This window comes from Geotrypetes seraphini, chromosome 1 (genome assembly GCF_902459505.1).
Source record: "Geotrypetes seraphini chromosome 1, aGeoSer1.1, whole genome shotgun sequence".
NCBI classification, from domain to species: Eukaryota; Metazoa; Chordata; class Amphibia; order Gymnophiona; family Dermophiidae; genus Geotrypetes; species Geotrypetes seraphini.
The window spans coordinates 144,009,586-144,030,409 of NC_047084.1; the positions used below are offsets into that span (position 1 = coordinate 144,009,586).

Sequence of the window (20,824 nt, forward strand, 5' to 3'; positions counted from 1 at the left end):
GGGCTTGGGCACATCAGGGGCACTGCGAAAGGTTTTCTGCGCAGTTACGGAATACTGGCTCGGCGCTTGGGCGCCAGAGTTTACAAGAGGCTCCAGCAGGCGTAAGTCTGGCGCAGGAATTGGCACCCAGCGCTATTTTATCAAGGGCGCGAGCAGCCATTTTTGAGCATCATTTATAGAATGTAGTAACGCAGTACATGACGGCAGATAAAGACCCGAACGGTCCATCCAGTCTGCTGGCCCTAAATGCATGGTAGTGTTTGAAAACACTTTTTCAGGACCTGTGAATTTTGTACTGACCTATGTCCCAAATTATTACTAGCAGAAAAGAGCAGATAAAAAGGATCTATAGTGGTTCGGCTCTTCTATACGACAGAAGATTTTCTGTGGAGCTAAATTTCCCAAATATACCCCCCCCCCCCAGCCCCCTTTTACTAAGCAGCGGTAGAGGTTTCTACCACGGCCCGGAGCGCTAAATGCTCCGAGATATCGTGCTCAACGCTCATAGAATTATATGAGCGTCGGAGCAGCGTTTGAGCATTTATAGGGTTACAAGACGTTCGGATTTCCCCAAACATGTCCAGGTTTTGAAAAGCTTCCGACGTTTGGGACGGCATCCGCGAACGCGCCGATGCCATCCTGATGCATGACCAGGCTAAGGGGTGGGGCTGGGGGCGGGACGCAGGCAGAACTGGGCGGTCCTGGGGGGGCGGGGCCAAGGGTTTGGATTTTCCTTTGGGGAAATCTGGTAACCCTAAGCATTTACCGCCCCGGGCCACAGTAGAAACCTCTCCCACGGCTCAGTTCAAGAGGGTCATAATGCTTTTCCATTCAAGTATAAATACAACATGCATGGCATCGAAGTTTTCCTTCCAAACATCTAGTATTGCCCCGCAGTAACAGACTGTAAAGAGTTATCATTATCCCCTCGTTTCCATTTCTAATAGGGCCAGCCCAAGAGAAAAGTGGCCAAAGGTGGCACATGACGTGGGTAAAGGGAGTTCAAGTACTGCAGTGCCACTAGAGCACATTAACGAGAAAGACCGGAAAAAGTAGATGGTGTGAGAAATACGATCAACATGAAACTTCTCCGAAACGCTCCTCCTAATAAGTCAGCTGTAAGCTTTAGAGTCTACAGAACTGTGGAATCTCCGAGGGCGAGAGTTCTTGGCTGCTGGTTAGGGATTGTCCCCCTTAATCAAACTGAGATGAATTCAGAGCTGTGCCTCGCAGCCGGCACCTGCCGGATGCATGCTTTAGCAGCCAGTGCTGAAGCTGCTTACAGAAATGCAGCAGACTCTCTGTTAACCGGAACTCAATTAACCAGAACTCTCAAGCAACCCAAAATAAAACAAAATCTAAGACTGTAAGATTTTAAAATAAAAATGAAATCAATTTGTGGCGGAAATGTAAGTGTAAACTTTGCACGCCACGCCTGAGTACGCCCACGCTTTGCCTACCGCACGTACATGTCCGGGTAGTTTGTCTGGAACAGTTTATGGTATGGCACAGTGTGGGGTATAGTATTAGTTAGGCCTATTTTTAATAGTAACTCTCAAGCAACCAGAAACGACCTCTGGCATTTATCAATCCCTCCATGAGTGCCGGTTAACTGAGAGTCTACTGTATATGTGCGAAGTTACACACACTACACTATCTCCAGGTATAGTTTAGGATAGTCATGAGGGAGAGTAATTTAGATGGTAATGCTGAATTGGTTCCACCCCCCCAGTGCCCATATGACTTCCTTGCCCTTTGCCTGATTACTATTACCGTGTTTCCCCGAAAATAAGCCCTGGCATGATTTTGGGGTAGGTCCTAATATAAGCCCTACCCAAAAATAAGCCCCTCCCGAATGTCCCCGACACTCCCTGATTCACCGGTAGCAGCGCTTTCTTTCCCCCCTCCTTCCCCTTGCGCAACATCTTTCCATCCCTTCTTCCCATCCCGTGCAGCGGAACCCCACCAACCCTCCAACCGCGAGGCCGACATGCCTCCGTTCCAAACAGCGGTGGCACTGAACAGGCTGCTTTGTGGCCTTCCCCTCTGGGACCTTCTCTGTGCCGCTGCATCACTCATCAAGTCAATGCACTAATGTTTGATTTTTATCAAGGTGCCAATTCATTCAATTCAATATTATAGCCAGAATTTAAACTTTCTTAAGGCTATGAAAACACCTTGTACAATTTTACCCAACCCTCAGTGGCACCACTCAGGACTCAAACTTCTCATTGTCCTAAGCTTTATGTGTCAGCTCGTAATCGGGTCTATTTACTGCTTAGTAGAGCTTAATCTTATTTGTATTTCTATTTAATATTTTCTTATAAAGGTAAATACTTAGCTTAAAATATGGCTAAGTCTTCTTGGTTAGAGATGTCAGCACTAGTAAGGGATGTCAAAGCCGACATGTTTCGCCTAGCTTGCTTTTTCAAGGCTCGATCCCCTTAGCCATCTACCTCCGTTGTAACAGTCAATACTTTACAGCTTCATCACTCATGACATCATCAGTGATGATGTGGTAGAGGGAAGGCCTTGATGGGGGAAGGTCGAAAAGCAGCCTGTTCAGTGCGGCCACCACCGCTATTTGGAACGGAGGTATGACGGCCTTGCGGTGGGAGGGTTGGCGGGGTTCTGCTGCACGGGGGGGATGGGAAGGAGGGATAGAAAGATGCTGCACAGGGGGATGGGTGAGAAATGATCAGACAAACCCAAAAATAAGCCCTAATGCATTTTCTGTACCCCAAATTAATATAAGACAGTGTCATATTTTGGGAGAAACACGGTACTGCTATTAATTATTACTAGAACATTACCAGACATATACAACATTGTACATAGTCAGTCACGAAGGAGACAGTCCCTGAATGAATGAGCTCACAATCTCATCAATCAAGACAGATTAACAGGATGCTAGGGTAGGGGTTGCATTTAACGGGGCATGGTTAAACTGATGACTAGGGTGATGAGTAGAGGGCAGTCTCGAAAAGGTGGGTTTCTGTCTATTTTTGAACAAGGGAAGGGGCATGACCTCAGGTAGCCTATTCCAGGCATACAGGGCAGCAAGGTGAAAGGAACCTAGAACCCAAACTATGAGCTTCATTTGCCAGCTCATACTTTTCCGAAAATTACTGGTATGTCTTGCAAGATGTTTCACAGTTAATACAATTGTGCACTAATATTATGGCATAATTCTACAACTGCGTCCACAAAACCTTGAAGCTAAGACTTTGCATCGCACGAGGCATTATCCCTCCGCAAAGCCGCAACTGTTATTCTCGGCCCTTCCTCCTTCTCCCGTAACGCGTGTGTCCAGATGTCACTTGACTGTCCAAGTATGGCACGGTTGCTTATAGTTCATGGCGATGTGGTTCACAAATTGCGATTCTCTTCTGGCGGTACAACTTCAAGGATTATTTGCAGCGTCCTAGTTACTCTGTCTGTAAGAAAAATGGAGGACAAATATTCAGTGTACACTGGAGATGTGCTCAAAATGACACAAAGACAGTCTATGCAGAAGTAACCACTGCTGAGTGGAGGTACTGCTAGAATTGAGGGAGAGCTGGTTTTGAAAGTGCATCCGTATGCATAGAAATTACACTTCTTCCTCCATATTCACGGGGTGGAGGGGGGGGGTGTTTAGGGGCAGAGCCGCCCCGTGAATATGGAAAAAAATTGTGAATAGCTTTTAGGGCCTACTTTGACCCATCCCCGCCTCCCTCCTGTCTCCCGGACCTCTCCACACTGTACCTGGTGGCCTGGCGGTGATCGTCCTACGCTCCTGCCCTGTACTAGAACTGTCGACAGAAATGGCTGCTGTGAGTTCCCGTGGTCTCACGAGACAACAGCGGGAACTCAAGGCAGCCATTTTTGTGGATGGCTCTGCATGGGGCAGGAGCATAGGAAGATCGCACCTGCCGTGCTTCACCGCTAGGCCACCAGGTAGAGTGTGGAGAGGTCCGGGAGGCGGGGGTGGGTCAGGGTTTAGAAACTCGGGAATAACCAAAGTCACGAGTGTAAGTCAGAAAATTCCTGTAAGCCAAACAGCAAAAGTTCAAGCACATAAGTTCCCTGTGATAATTCTTAAAATGGAAATACACTTCTCCCGCCATATTTGCGGGGGATACGTTCAGAGATGTCCCACAGATAGCCCCCCCAAAACACGAATAACTTTCATGTTTTTGGTATAGCCCCCCCCATCTTCCCCTCCCCCTGCAAATACTGTGAAATTGCAAGTAAGACTTTTCTCTGACGCTGCCATTTGCCCGATCAGACTGAAAAAAAAACCACGCAGAACTTTCTCAGCACTCTAGGATGATGTCATGGGGGGGGGGGGGCAGAGCCATCAAGACAAAAATCACAAATAACCGAAGTTGCGAGTACCAAAGTCGCGAATAGAGAGAGAGAAGCGTACGCACGTAGGCTCTGATTCTATAAATGGCACCTAGACTGACGGCACTGTGCTGATTTCCATTGCGGAACTTACATTTTTTTAATTGGCATGATAAAGGAAAACAACATTAAAAGCCAATTAAAAAAAAACAATTCATTTAAATTCCACATGGAAATCGGCACTGACCAACGCCTACACTGAGATGCCTAGCAGTACCTACCAACGTCTGCATAAAAAGTAGGCTATCGATAGGGGGTGCGGTGTGGGTGTGGATGGTTTAGGCACTGCTAGGCTTTGAGGTTAGGCCTAATATACCAGCGTCTAAAATTATCAATGTACTATTTATATATGCAAAAAAATAAAAGGCAAAACCGGAGATGACAAAGTCCCACGCAGCTACCAATGAGAAGCTAAAATTGTGGGATACTTGAAAAATCTAGAATCCACAGAATCCAAGTTTATTCCACCATGGAAAAAAAAAAAAAATCACAGATGTATCGCATCAAGCTCTCGTCACGGCATCAAGCTCTCGCCACGGCCATGTTTCAGCAGGTGCAGTGGCGTACCAAGGGGGGGGGGGGCGGTCCACCCCGGGTGCACCCCCCAAGGGGGTGCACAGCTGGCCACCCACCAGGGAATAGGCTGCCGCTGGGGAAAGGCTGCCACTGCCGCCATGGGGAAAAGGCCGGCGACGAGTCCTCCCTCCCTGCTTCTCTTCCCTGTGGGGCTGACCAACTCTCGCCGCCCGACATCAATTCTGATGTCGGAGAGGACGTTCTGGGCCAGCCAATCGCTGCCTGGCTGGCCCGGAACATCCTCTCCGACGTCAGAATTGATGTCGGGCGCTGGCAGGGTGAAAGAAAGAAAGAAATGAGGCATGGAGAGACAGAGACAGACATAGAGAAAGAAAGGGGGCATGGAGAGAGAAAGAAAGAAGGGGGCAGGATGAAACAAAGAAAAAGTTGGGGGAGGGAATGAGGTCTGGAGGAGAGGAAGCATACAGGAGGCTGAAAGAAGGGAAGAAATATTGGATGCACAATCAGAAGAATAAAGTGCAACCAGAGACTGATGAAATTACCAAACAAAGGTAGGAAAAATGATTTTATTTTCAATTTAGTGATCAAAATGTGTCCATTTTGAGAATTTATATATGCTGTCTATATTTTGCACTATGGCCCCCTTTTACTAAACCGCAATAGCGGTTTTTAGTGCAGGGAGCCTATGACCGTCGAGAGCAGCATGGGGCATTCAGCGCAGCTCCCTGCGCTAAAAAACGCTATTGCGGTTTAGTAAAACGGGAGGGGGTATATTTGTCTATTTTTGTATAGTTGTTACTGAGGTGACATTGCATAAAGTCATCTGCCTTGACCTCTTTGAAAACCCGCAGAATATAAATGATAATTAACATTTTCTCTGCGTACAGTGTGCTTTGTGTTTTAAAAATTTTATTGTTGTTAGATCATTTTGACTTGGCCACAAAGGTAAGGAGGAGGGAGGGAGGGGAGCTGCTGAAAGACATCTAGTAATCCTTGCAGGCTTGACTGTGCAGGGAATTATTTTTGTAAAATCATGTTTTATTATGTGACTGGCATTATTTAGACTTTAATTTCTATGAATGAATAGAATGAAAATGATATAAAATTACTTGCTTGTTTTTATGTGCGTGCACTGAAGGAAAGTGGAGAGAGAGTGGGCTGAGGACACTGAAGGGAAATGGGGAAGAGAGAGTGGGGAGAAGACACTGATTTATAAACTGACAATTGTACAGAATATTGTTTCTTTTTATACTTTAATATAATAAGTTCAATATAAAACAATTCAAGGCTTGTGTGGATGGAATCAAGTGGTTTGTGGGGATGGGGACCGAGCTTCCGGGGATTAGTCCAATAAAATGGTATTTTCTTATTTCTCATTATTTGTTTTATTTTTATTTGTTAATTTGTAAAGTGGTGATTGTTATGTATCAGTTTTTTCAAATTTACATCTACTGTCTTTATATTTTGCACAGTATTAGAAGACATGTATTACTGTTTTTGTGGTGTTGTGGTGTTGCATTGTATGCAGAGTCTGGTTTCTTGGCAGTTCAGTTTAACTTTTGTCTACATATTTCTATTTTTAGTTTGTGATTATTCCATATTGGGCGAGGGTGTATCTGTCTCTGTATGAAAGGGACATGGCTTTCTGATAGCATCAACTGTACAGGATCAATTGTGCAGGATCTGGCTTGTTTAGTTTTACAATGTATGTGTTGGTGTTCTAGTGCTCACTGCAGTGTTTAAGATGCTGCCTTTTCCTAGGTACACACTCTTGTTGTGCGATATGTGGATTGTTACTAAAAATCATATTTTTCATATAGATGGGGGGGTGTCAAAAAATGATGGGCCCTGGGTGTCACATATGGTAGGTACGCCACTGGGCAGGTGTGCCTTCAATATCCTTCTCGTACCCTACTGTCCATCAAAAGCTCTCTGTTCGATAACCCAAAATCTCCTAATGATCCCGTCCCTAAAGCACATCAACACAATCCGATCGAATCATTTCGCAGCGACCGCCCCCTCAACCTGGAATTATATCCTTAATCGTATGCCCTTTTCAGGGCTAAACTCCCTACATTTAATTCCTCCCCGCGCTCCCTTCCTATTGTTTGTTTCTGTTTATGGTTATTAAAAACTTTATATACCGCACAACGGCCTAAAAGGATCCAAGCGGTTTACAACGCATAAATCACATTCATCAAGAAAAGAACTCCATTAAAAGTAGAAAAGGAAAGATTAAGAACAAAAAAATTTTTTTAAAAAAATTTTTCTTCATAAATATTATGACAAACTACATCTCAATAAAAACCATTCTAATGACAAAACAATAAAACACTTTTTTGTTTCTTTAATTTGAAAATTGTAGCTCTTCCCTTTCTTTCCTCCTCCTGTTCCTGTTAGTCTTTGTGTCCCTCTCGGTTTACAAATATCCCCTGTTGGCAATATTTGCCAGTTTTAACCAGTTGTCATATTTTCGGTTGTTGTAAAAAAAAATTTTAATTGTACACCGCTTAGAAGTTTGATTGAGTGTTATAAGAAATTTTGAATAAAACGTGAAACTTGATCAGAAGAAAGAGTTGTGAGGTGGCGTCTGCAGAAGGTATCACTCTTTCTCCTGATGAAGGTGCACCATGCCGAAACATGGTTGTGTCGAGAGCTTGATGCGATACACATTTTGTATCTGTGATTTTATTTTTTTCATGGTGGAATAAGCTTGTGTGGATCCTGGACTTTCAAGTGTCCCACTTTTTTTTTAATCTTCTCCCTATTTAAATATGCAACCTAATGACTTTCCTAGGGGGGCAGTTCTATAACTGGGCTTCTCTGTTGAGGTGCCCAAAAGCCACATGCCAGAAGCCTTTTCTGTAAGCAAACCAAGACGTCTGGATTTCATTGTAGAATACTAATATAACCTAGTATCAGCATATCTACCAGGCGGAGAAGCTGCTCGTGCTGGAGAAGATTTAGAGGTACGGGGATGGGAAAGGACGGCTTGCATGTGGCATAGGGGCATGGAAGGATCAGGGGGCGAAGAGGAGGGTGCGAGGAGCTTGGCGCAGAAGGAGTGAGGGGTAGAGAGGAGGGCACAGGGGGTCTTGGCATGGAAGGAGCGAGGGGTGGGAGGAGGGCATGGGGGGCTTGGCGCAGAAGGAGCGAGGGGTGGAGAGGAGGGTGCAGGGGGGCTTGGTGTGAAAGGAGCAATGGGCAGAGAGAGGGCGCGGGGGAGGGGTGCGCCACCACCCCGGGTGTTTCCCACCTTCGCCATGCCACTGGGTGGAACTGACATTTCAGCCATCATGCCGTGGCTTTCTTCACACCCTGACGAAAGCCACAGCACGATGTCTGAAACGTCAGTTCTACCTACTCAGACACGGCGAGTCCCGGACAAGAGCAACAATCATGACGCCAGCCGCGGAAGCCTAAGAGAATACCCGGAGGGCAGTTTAGTCTAGCTTCGTTCTCCGAGGCTAACCACTTACAATATAAAACAACCAAGAGGTTATATCTATTTTCACCAGACCCTTTATGGTATGTTTGTGTGATGATTTTGACTATTGAGTTGAACTGCCAAAATCTTGGTGGGGGGAGGGGTTGCTGGTTTAGCCCGTGGGCAGGTGTAGCACTATAAAAGTTACCGCACTGCATGAAGCTAATTATCATTCCATTCATATAGAGTTAGCATCCAATACAGTGTGTCGATGTTTATTACATGCTCTGCTAGCATTTAGAGGGGAAAAAAAAAAACAACCCAAAGCATGGCAAAACGTGGGCTGCCCGCAGTGCGGAGCTCAGCGTATATAACCTGGAAACAAGTTAAATTAATTTACAATTGCCACTAAGTAAGAAAAATAGGCCTCGGCAGACTCTGCAAAAGATTGCTTAAATGCATTATGCAGACCTCAGAGGAGCAGCTTAAATGGACTTTGCTGTACTCTGGAGACCCGAGAGCGTTTCTCACAGGCGCTGGCTCGGGCAGAGTCAGCATTTGCAGAGTATTATTATCCCTTATTAGCGCAGTGGTGAGGCTTCTGGGCAATGCAGGGGCATGAGCTGCCTGCTCTGTCATCAAGCAAATCCCCCTCACTTGCATTGGCAAGGAGACTCCCCCCTTTGCATAGATTTTGATTAATTATTCTTAAGGGGGGGCTGGCCTCTCACCCCATCTTCTTTGCTTGCCTGCTGCCCAGAAATGTCCAATTCAAATGGTGTTTGTTATTCTCTAAATGCTCTGTGCCAGCTCCTTGTTGCCTCTTGACCTAATATCACCTGAGTTTCTCAGACAGGCATCAGTGTCTCCTTCCTACAAGCCTCAGGTTTTCAGGGACAGGAAGGAAAAAAAGAAAGAAGCAAATACAAAAGAACAGGCCACCGTGTCGTAGCTAACAGAAGCCTTATATACTGCAGATTTTCCTTAAAGAGACAAAAAAATGATTCCTTTCACAGCCGGGGCCGAATTCAAACGTGGCTCGATGCTGCCATCCTGTGGGCACATGGGTTTTTCAAAGCAGCCTCATAACCTACTCCTGCAACTTTCCAAAACAAGCACGCTGACTCTCCAACCTCTAAATTTCACACTAGAGAATGACACGGTGGCAGTTACCCGCGGGAAGGGGGGATGCTGCGGGGACTGGACGGTGAAGGGGACGGTGGTCCAGTGATGGGGCAGTGACAGGGACAGATTTTTTCCCCGTGTCATTCTCTATTTCACACTACTTGATGGAAACTGGTTATTCCAGGGATACTTAGGGGTTGGTAGAGGGGGGATCTGGAAACATGGTGAGCGTATTAAGAGAGAACATACTGGGGGCAGCTTTTCGAGTCTACTCTTGTTAAAATGCCACTGCGCTTTCCCAGCTTCTGTTCTACAACATTTTCACATCTGTACACCGATTTGTTAACAAACGACAGTTGGCACTACAGTTGAAATGTTTTAGTAGACAAAAATTAAAAAAACCTGTGAAAGGCTAAACTGCTAAGCATGAATTGAGGACGGTATAACTAATGCAGAGGTAAGACTCATATATGGATTACGGAAATCAGAACGCCTACAGTCCTACTATATGAAACTACATTGGTTGTCCATAACAGGGGTTGGGGGAGGGTCTATTTTTGCTAGGAAGAAGGGGGAGATCAGAAGGGAGGGACTGTTCTAGAGAGCTGGGCGAGGGAATGGAAGTGGGTCTATTCCAGAGTGGGTGGAATGAGGATTGGAGAGGCTGAAGACCCCTTTCTTTGAATGTTATGCGGGGGTCCTGGCATATTTTCAGCTGGGATCCACATAAAACTATTTTACGTGGGCCTCAGCTGAATATTGACCACTTGGCGTGTAATGCCAGAACAGAAAGAATTCTCCGAATGTCTACCCAGTTATATTCTTTCTGAGGGGCAGACAATGACCAAGTCAGCATTGGATTCTGAGCTGATGAGGTCGATGGGGGAAATTCAGTATATTAGAGCTTTGCAAGCAGTGATTTAGGCTCTAATTAGAAAAAAAAATGACCTGGCGTAGCAAGGGTGGGAGTCACCTGGGGCAGTAGAGCCCCCTCATGCACCCTCCGCTCCCCCCCCCCTCCATTTCTTCCGTACCCCATATACCATACTCAAAAGAACATAAGAACATAAGAATAGCCTTACTGGGTCAGACCAATGGTCCATTAAGCCCAGTATCCCGTTCTCGTGATGGCCAATCGAGGTCACTAGTACCTGGCCAAAACCCAAGGAGTAGCAACATTCCAGAATCCCAAAGAGTAACAAAAGATTCTAGAACCCCCAAAGAGCATCAAGATTCCAAGCAGAATCTCAAAGAATAGTAAAATTCCGGAACCCCCAGATAGCAGTAACATTCCATTCCACCGATCCAGAGCAAGCAGTGGCTTCCCCCATGTCTTTCTCAATAACAGACCATGGACCTTTCCTCCAGGAACTTGTCCAAACCTTTCTTAAAACAAGACTACGCTAAACGCTCTTACCACATCCTCTGGCAACACGTTCCAGAGCTTAACTATTCTCTGAATGGAAAAAAAAATTCCTCCTATTGGTTTTAAAAGTATTTCCCTGTAACTTCATCGAGTGTCCCCTAGTCTTTGTCATTTTTAATGGAGTGAAAAATTGATCCACTTGTACCCGTTTTACTCTACTCAGGCTTTTGTAGACTTCAATCATAACTCCCCTCAGCAGTCTCTTTTCCAAGCTGAAGAGCTCTAACCATTTTACTCTTTCCTCATACGAGAGGAGTTCCATCCCCTTTACCATCTTGGTCGCTCTTCTTTGAACTTTTTCTAGCACCACTATATCTTTCTTGAGATAAGGAGATCAGAATTGAACGCAATACTCCAGATGAGGTAGCACCATGGAGCAATACAGGGGCATTACAACATTCTTAGTCTTGTTAACCATCTTTTTGAAAATAATTCCTAGCATCCTGTTTGCTTTTTTGGCCACCACCACACATTGGGCGAAAGGTTTCATCGTATTGTCTACGATGAAACGCAGATCCTTTTCTTGGGCGCTAATCCCCAAGGTGAAGCCTAGCATCCGGTAACTGTGATTCAGGTTATTCTTCCCAATATGCATCACTTTGCATTTGTCCACATTAAATTTCATTTGCTATTTGGACATCCAGTTTTCTAATTTCCTAAGGTCTGCCTGCAATTTTTACAATCCGCATGCTTTGTAACAACTTTGAACAGTTTAATGTCATCTGCAAATTTAATCATCTCATTCGTCGTTCCAATTTCCAGATCATTTATATATAAGTTAAATAGCACCAGTCCCAGCACAGACCTCTGTGGCACTCCACTTTTTACTCTCCTACATTGAGAAAAATGACCATTTAACCCTACCTTCTGTTTTCTATCCATTAACCAATTCCTAATCCACAACTGAACTTTGCCACCTATCCCATGATACTTTAATTTTCTCAGGAACCTCTCGTAAGGAACTTTATCAAAAGCTTTCTGAAAATCTAGATACACTATATCAACTGGCTCACCTTTATCCACATGTTTATTCACACCTTCAAAGAAGTCAAGCAAATTAGTGAGGCAAGATCTCCCTCGGCTGAACCCATGCTGACTCTGTCTCATTAAATCATGTTTGTCTACCTGTTACACAATTTTATTTTTTATAATTGTTTCTACCATTTTGCCCAGCATTGAAGTGTGAGGCTTACCGGTCTGTAGTTTCCTGGATCTCCCCTGGAGCCCTTTTAAAAAATTGGCATAACATTGGCCACCCTCCAATCTTCAGGTACTAGAGACGATTTTAGCGACAGGTTACAGATCACCAATAGCAGGTCAGCAATTTCATGTTTGAGTTCTTTTAGTACCCTGGGATGTATAGCATACAGTCATGGCGATTTATCACTTTTTAACTTGTCGATTTGGCTTAGTACATCCTCCAGATTCACCGAGATTTCTTTCAGTTCCTCCGCATCATCACTCTTGAAAACCATTTCTGGTTCAGGTAGATCTCTTACATCTTCTTTCCCGTAAAGACCGAAGCAAATAATTCATTCAGTCTTTTCGTACCCTTCCTTCCCACCTCGTACCTCTTTAAATCTTCACCAGCATGAGCAGCTTCTCTGGCCCGCTGCTCACACCGGAGTTGGCTTTCCCTCTGATGTCCTTTCCAAGCTCTGCGACCTGGAAGTGATTTTAGAGGGAGCCAGGTCAGCTCGAGCTGCAGGGTTGAGTAGTTGCTCGCGGTGGCAAATATTTTAAAGAGGTACATAGGAGTGGGGAAGGAAGGGTGCAAACATGGCATGTGGGGGGTGGAGAGGTGCCAGCACCCTCATCAAGATGACAACCAAGCACAAAAGGTGGTCCGCATCGCAACCCCCTCCCCCTCTCTTACTTCGCCACTGCCTGGAGAACAAGTTGAAAATACGAGGGGCTCCTTTTAATAATAATAATAATAATAATAATTTATTGTTTATATACCGTCAAAGCCAAAGTAGTTCGAGGCGGTTTACAATAAAGAACAGCTGGACATTCAACAAAAACAATGAAGTCTTTGAGTACATGAATATTTGTACAGAGTAAGGTTACATTGTAGGGGCGGGTTTACAATAAGACGGGTTGGTCATATAGCGTGGGGTAAGCAGTGAAGACTTTAGGAATTCTAAGGTGAGCTAGCGTTTTTAGCACACGCATGAAATTACCGCGCGCTACACGCTTCTAGAATAATGCCAGCTCGATGCTGGCATTAAGGTCTAGCGCGTGCGGCAATTCAGCGCGTGCTATTCCACGCGTTAAGGCCCTAACGCACCTTAGTAAAAGGAGCCCTAGATAATTTGTCTCGGTACAACAATTTGAAATTTATACATGTTCCTTTTTCTAGATTAATAGTCCATGTTAAAGAAGAACAGTGCTCCCCCGATATTCGCGGGGGTTCCATTCCAGGACCCCACGTGAATGCTGAAAAACTGCGAATACGGTTTTTAGCGGGGGAGACAGGAGAGGGCAGCCTGAGAGGCAGAAGAGAGCAACCGGAGCGCCAGCGAGTGAAGGAAATCACTCGCGGTATGCTCCGACCGCCTCTTCCTGCACTAAAGTCGGGCTTCACCAATCAGGAGCTGCTGTCAAAGGAAGAGGCGGTCGGAGTGATTTCCTTCACTCGCCGGCGCTCCGGCTGCTCTCTCCTGCCTCTCCGGCTGCCGTCTCCTGCCCGGTCATTCATGGTCGGAAAATACTGCAAATGACTGGGACCGCAAATCGACGACCACGAATGACCGGGGGAGCGCTATATATGTTGATATCACTCACTCCCATTTACCTTTAGAGACTACGATGTGGCTCTTTGAAGAATTGGGGGGAAGGAGCGAGTAATGATTTTATTTCATTAGACTTACAAAAGGGCTGTGTTGGTGTTTTCCTTTCTCCTACGTTGTATAGTATACTAGCTGATGCCCCGGCGTTGCACGGGTATTTAATTATAACAATAACACTGTAAATGGATTCAAATAAAGATACTTTATAGTGGTGAATGAAAATATTTTTTTACAGCTTTATAAAAAGTACAATATTCAAATTATAATGTGAAATATTTGACAAAATGAATACAATACAACTAACACAAAACTTGATTATAAACAACATTTTTAGTTTCACCTCCAGGAGCAAGAACATATACATTCTTGGGTGAACCCACCCTTCCCACGTGTGCAGGTGGGCCGCGAGACCCCCAGAACATATCACCCCAGGTAGTGAGGGATCTGCATACCAATTTACGTTCAAAGCGGTCCCACAGCTTTTTACATTTTTTCCATTGACTTGAATGGGTGAAATCTGATTTTCTGTTTGTAGCTCCGCCCACGTGTGCAGGTGGGCCGCGAGACCCCCAGAACATATCATCCCAGGTAGTGAGGGATCTGCATACCAAGTTTCGTTCAAATCGGTCAAGCCGTTTTTGCGTGATCGCAGCACATACACACATACACACATACATACATACCTCCGATTTTATATATATATAGATTAGGAGATCACTGGAGATAGATTTGTAAGTAACAAAGTGTAAGTTTAAATATTAATATAAATTAGTATATTAGAAGTGGTGATTCATTTTTGGTTGTGTGATTTTGCACGTTAAGAACATAAGAAACGCCTTCGCCGGATCAGACCTAGGTCCATCTATTCCGGTGATCCGCACATGCGGAGGCCCAGTTAGGTGCTCCTTATTGGAGACCCGGATTTCCCGTATCCCCCGATGTGATTTGCAAGAAGGTATGAATCCAATTTGCGCTTGAAACCCAGAACACTAGTCTCTGCCACCACCTCCTCTGGGAGAGCATTCCAAGCACCCACCACTCGTTGGGTGAAACAAAACTTCCCGACATTTGTCCTGAACCTGCTGCCGCTCAGTTTCAGGCTATGACCTCTTGTCCGTATCACATCTGAAAATGTCAATAATGCTGTTTCCTGGTCAATTTTATCAAATCCTTTTAATATTTTAAAAGTCTCTAACAAATCTCCTCGCAGTCTTCTCTTTTCGAGGGTGAACAGTCCCAGTTTTCTGAGGCGTTCTTTGTAGCTCAAATTCTCCATACCTCTGACAAGTTTCGTGGCTCGCCTCTGCACAGTCTCCAGCAGAGTTATATCCTTCTTAAGGTATGGAGACCAGTGTTGGACACGATATTCTAAGTGTGGTCTGACCATTGCTTTGTAAAGTGGCATTATGACGTCTTCCGATCTACTCGTGATCCCCTTCTTAATCATGCCCAACATCCTGTTTGCTTTCCTCGCCGCCGCCGTGCATTGAGCCGATGGTTTTAGGGTTCTGTCTATCAGTACCCCCAAATCCCTTTCTTGCTCGCATTTGGCTAATGTCACACCCAATATCCTATATTCATGTTCTTTGTTTTTCTTTCCCAGATGCATCACCTTGCATTTGTCTGCGTTAAAATTCATCTGCCACTTTATCGCCCACTTTTCCAGCTGGTTCAGATCCTTCTGAAGATCCTCGCAGTCCCTTTGAGAGCCCACCACCCAACATAGTTTTGTATCATCTGCAAACTTGATTATTTTGCATGTTGTCTCCTCTTCCAGGTCATTTATAAAAATATTGAACAAGATGGGCCCAAGAACAGAGCCCTGGGGCACGCCGCTAGTCACCTTCTCCCAGTCCGAGAATTTCCCATTTATGCTTACTCTCTGCCTTCTGTTCTCTAACGTTATTCACTATTTAAATTGAGTCCAGGAATGTTTCATGCTTGAATAACCCGGAATACAACTCTCAACTCAATATTACAGGCTGGGCCTGATAATCGAGTTTTGAAAACTGAGGACCCATCACAAAATTTATATTAATATTTAAACTTACACTGTGTTACTTACAAATGTATCTCCAGTGATCTCCTAATATGCTATACAACGTAGAAGGAATTTTTTTCTTTGTAGAGACTGCTATTCTTCCCGATTGGGTTTGTGAGATTCACAGGTGGCTTCCTTTCTGCACGCCTCTGATAGGAAGAGAATCTTGGTTATTTTGGGGATGTAGATTGCAAGAGCTTCATAGTCATAAAATATATACTTTCCCTGATGTATCTTTTTAAAATTCTGCAAGTAAGGCAAGTTCTTCAGTTTCGCCCCTGGGCTATTGCCTTAGGGATGAGTTTCCTCTTAAGATTTCTAAGGAGGTGTTCTATGAAATGCAGAGGGAGAGACTGTCATTGATATAATATTTATTGATCCAGTTCAATTGGAGGATTTAGTTCAAAGCTGTGAGGAGGGGCTTCAACGCCTAAATCAGCTTCAGATACATTTGCTTTTCAGGTAGCCGGGGGGTGATTAGAGAGGCAAAAATTGAATGGCTTTGTTGGATACAGAGAACAAAAGGAAAGACTGCAGCCACAATGGACCTCGATGCAAGTGATTTAAGTAATACCAAAAGGGTATCGCAAAATGCTCAAGTGCACAACAAATCGAATGCACAGATAAAATCCACTTGTAAAAATGTCCGTATAATCCACAAAGGTTGTGTCAGAGAGAGACAGAAACATCTCGATAGGTTATTCTGCTTTCAGGAACCACTGTCCCTCTCCATCCAAATGGGAGTTGATAGAAAATGCAGTTGATTTTTTTTTTTTTTGGGGGGGGGGGTCTTATTTGTTATATTCTTGGATTGTTTGTTTTTTAATATAAATTGACACTTTTTTCATCCGGTGCTGAATGACTTGATCTTTCGAGTCATGCTAACTATAAATATGAACATCAGAACAGAACATTTGACGCTGCTGGGTCAGACCAGTGGTCCATCGTGCCCAGCAGTCCGCTCACGCGGCGGCCCTTAGGTCAAAGACCAGTGCCCTATTTGAGTCTAGCCTTACCTCGAGGAGCGTAGGGAGAGGGGAGACATGATTGAGACATTTAAGTACATCACAGGACGGGTCGAGGTGGAAGATGATATCTTTCTTCTCAAGGGACCCTCTTCCCCTTCCTACTTGTTTTTTTCCTTTGTTATTACTCTTCCTTTCCTATCCAATTATTGTAATTTCTTTCCTATTTATCCTCACAATTCAAGTATGTCTCTATACCCTAACTAACATTTTAATATACGTATGTATTAAGTATGTTTTATTATTTACAAAATTTACTTTATATTGTTACTAATATTTAATTTGTATGTATTAAGGTATCAATCTGTATGTATTAAGGCTTTGTACATCGCTTAGTGAGTTAAAATAGGCGATTCATTAAGAATAATTAAACTTGAAACTTGACCACAAGAGGACATCCGCTCAAACTCAGGGGAGGGAAGTTTCGTGGAGACGCCAGGAAGTACTTCTTCACGGAGAGAGTGATTGAGCATTGGAACAAGCTTCCAGTGCAGGTGGTCGAGGCAGACAGCGTGCCAGACTTCAAGAACAAATGGGATACCTATGTGGGATCCCTACGAGGGTCATGCCAAGGGATAGGGTCACTAGGGTATAGACTTGAATGAGCAGGTCAGTAGAGTGGCAGTATAATTACAATTATACTTAAGGGGGTCAGTAGACTTAAGAGGGTGGGTCAATAGTGTGGGCAGACTTGATGGACTGTAGCCCTTATCTGCCGTCATCTTTCTATGTTTCTATGTTTCTTTCTACCTGTGTACGTTCTGATTTCCGAGGAGTGACAGAATGTTGAAGTTACCACTGCAGGTAAAAATGCCCTTTTCACGCGCATCGTCCTCCCACCTCTGCCAGGGTTGAGCAGCTGACTTGTAAATGCCTTTTTATGCTACGAATCCATCTGCCATCCTGACCCATCTAAATGAACAGCTTGCCATAAGCACAACATTTTAATTAGCTGAGATCTTTTTTTTTTTTTTTTTTAATTAAATGAAAACAGGCTGTTTTGGAATGAAAAAAGACAAACTGCCCCTACTGTGCTGTGTTTGATATGAGGTGATGAGAGGAAAGTGATGAGTCAACAGCCTTCTGTGCAGCGACCTCAATTTCATCCTGGAGAACCCCCAAACGGGTCTGGATGTCAAAATATCCACCAGATAATGGGCACGGCCCGTTAGTTTGCATGAGGTCCAAGAACCAGACCAAAATGCACAGATTTGGCTCCCGAAAAAAAAACAACAACAAAGAAGGGTTAGAAGGAAGCACGGGCTTTGCCGTGGACGATGTTAAGATCTGCAATAATTTGAGGTTGAGGGGTGGTAGATTCAAGAGCAATGTTAGGAAATTCTACTTTACGGAGAGGGTGGTGGATGCCTGGAATGCGCTCCCGAGAGAGGTGGTGGAGAGAAAAACGGTGACTGAGTTCAAAGAAGCATGGGATGAAAACAGAAGATCTAGAATCAGAAAAAAATATTAAATATTGAACTAAGGCCAGTACTGGGCAGACTTGCACGGTCTGTGTCTGTATATGGCCATTTGGTGGAGGATGGGCTGGAGAGGGCTTCAATGGCCGGGAGGGTGTAGATGGGCTGGAGTAGGTTTTAACGGAGATTTCGGTAGTAGGAACCCAAGCTCAGTACCGGGTAGAGCTTTGGATTCTTGCCCAGAAATAGCTAAGAAGAAAAAATTTAAAAAAATTTAAATTGAATCAGGTCCGGTAGACTGGATGAACCATTCGGGTCTTTATCTGCCGTCATCTACTATGTTATGTTACTATGTTACAATAAAGCGATCTCAGAAAACTTGGGAGCGGTCTAGTGAACGGGAAGCAGAAATGCAAGGTCCGGGTACTTGATAAGGAGGAGGGAGAGACCATATAATGCGCACCCAGTGAAAAAAGGAGGATTAGGTTTACCATGTCTGAGCTGTGTGAGCAAGACAGTGTCCAGATTTAGAGGGACAATGCAGTGCACAGAGGGAGGTATAAGCGGTATAAAAAACCAGGAAGTACCACGGCACGACTGAAAACAACAAATGGTAGGGGAACAGATTGCTGTTGGAGACTTTGTGGGGCCCAGGGTTCCTTTCTTCATATTTAGCATCTGGGGTGATGGGCTTCATTTCTGATGTTTTAGCTATTCGTTGTTTGCTGAAGGTAGCTCCATCTGCCCTGAAGCTGCGACAACGCCACCGGATTGCTTTGGTGGCGACGTCGGCGCGTATGATTTTAGCAGCCTCTTGGCAGAAGCCCGGCCTTCCTGCGCCTAGGGCTCCTTTTACCAAGGCGCGCGACTTTTCATCACGCGCTAACCCCCGCGCTAGCCGGAAAACTACCGCCCGCTCAAGAGGAGGCGGTCGCGGCCAGTGCGGCCGGCGGTTTAGCGCACGCTATTACGCGCGTTCGACCGCTAACCCGCCTTCGTAAAAGGAGCCCTTAAGTGCGGTGCAGCAAAAGGTGAATTATGTGTTTCTTAGGCCTAAGCACTGCGTAGAAATTGCGCGACGTCTTTTCAAAACACTTTGGGGGGCTCCTTTGACGAAGGTGCGCTAGCGTTTTTAGCGCGCGCACCAGATTGGTGCGCGCCAGCCGAAAAATTACCGCCCGCGTAAAAGGAGGCGGGAGCGGCTAGTGCGTGCGGCACTTTAGAGTGCGTTAAAACCCGCTAGCGCGCCTTTGTAAAAGGAGCCATTGGCCTACTTTAGGTAGATTGTGAGCCCAACGGGACAGACAGGGAAAAATGCTTGAGTACCTGAATATATTAATGTAAACCATTCTGAACTCTCCTGGGAGAACGGTATAGAAAATTGAATTTAAAAAAAATACTTATGTTTCTTGGAAAGAAGCATCTCCTGTTGCGGTTACCTGAAGCCCTTGTGTAACGGTTGGTCTCTCTCGTTCTCAGGCCTGGGGGGCGGGGTTTGTTGTTGAGGAGGGAGGGGGGGTTCGGGGGTGGAGGGATAGCTCGGAGTCTTTTTTGTCATAAGCTGAAGACCTACAGTATGTATTTTGCTTGGTTGTTTAACCCAGTTGTTCTGTTATTGTTTTGGGATTTGCTAGTTCTTTGCTTTGTATTTTTGCTGTATTTCTATTACAAATTTAATAAATAGATTTTTTTTTAAAAAAAGGAAATGATAATGTCCCAAAGGCATAATAATGTGTAAGAAACAAAGCCTTTGTCGGAGGAAAGAACGCTTGAGAGCGAGAGGCTGCAATGAACAATATCGGAAAATATCTCTTCGTGGGTAGGGAAGTTGCTTTGTGGAATAGCCTCCCAGGGGACGTAGTGGAGAGAGAAATGGTGGCAAAACTCAAGAGAACGTAGGATAAACACGCAAACTAACTAAACTAAACCTTAAGTTTATACACCGCATCATCTCCACGGATGTTGTGGAGCTCGGCGCGGTTTACAAGAACTTAAAATATAGGAAGAGAAGGGAAATAAAAGATTTACATGAACTTATATATAGAAGAGAAGAGTAAAGGGGGGATAGAATTACATTTTAGTGAAAAGCCAGGTTTTCAGTTGCTTGCGGAATAATTGGAGGGAGCCCAGGTCCCGCAGCGGGGTAGTAAGGTCGTTCCAAAGACCTGTGATTCTGAAGAGAAGGGATTTTCCCAGTTTGCCTGCAAAGAGAGGGGAAGGATAGTTTATACCTTTGGGCGGGCCTGGTAGATTCAGGACTCGAGGAGTTATAAGATAGTGGGATTAAGGGAGGAAGGATGCCATAAATGATCTTAAAAGCCAGGCAGGAGCATTTGAAACGGATTCTAGAAATCACTGGGAGCCAGTGAAGTTTGGCTAGGAGTGGGGAGACATGGTCGGACTTGCCTTTTGCAAAGATCAACTTGGCTGCGGTATGCAAAGAAGTGACAGGAGCGCTAGAGGTCAACTGCAGTCTACAGTAAGCACGAGGAATGAATGAAACTGCAGGAGAATGAACGCCCTCTTCTTAAAAACTGCACACCGTGCGAGAGAGGGCGTACTCTCCTTAAAGAGAGTGCATTATGCGAGAGAAGGAAAGATTAGGTTCTTACCTTGCTAAGCTTCTTTCTTGTAAACGGGAATG

The 20,824-nt window shown here is 44.8% G+C and overlaps 1 protein-coding gene across 1 annotated transcript in view; it reads right to left on the bottom strand.

Moving 5' to 3' along the window:
* Positions 1-2,687: 2,687 nt before the first annotated feature.
* Positions 2,688-20,824, bottom strand: part of SLC7A11 (solute carrier family 7 member 11) — a 156,575-nt gene continuing 138,438 nt past the window's right edge. Inside the window, exon 12 of the mRNA XM_033939248.1 lies at positions 2,688-3,437. Within this exon, the coding sequence (XP_033795139.1) occupies positions 3,370-3,437 (68 nt within the window). The 3' untranslated portion in view covers positions 2,688-3,369. The remainder of the gene's footprint in view (positions 3,438-20,824) is intronic.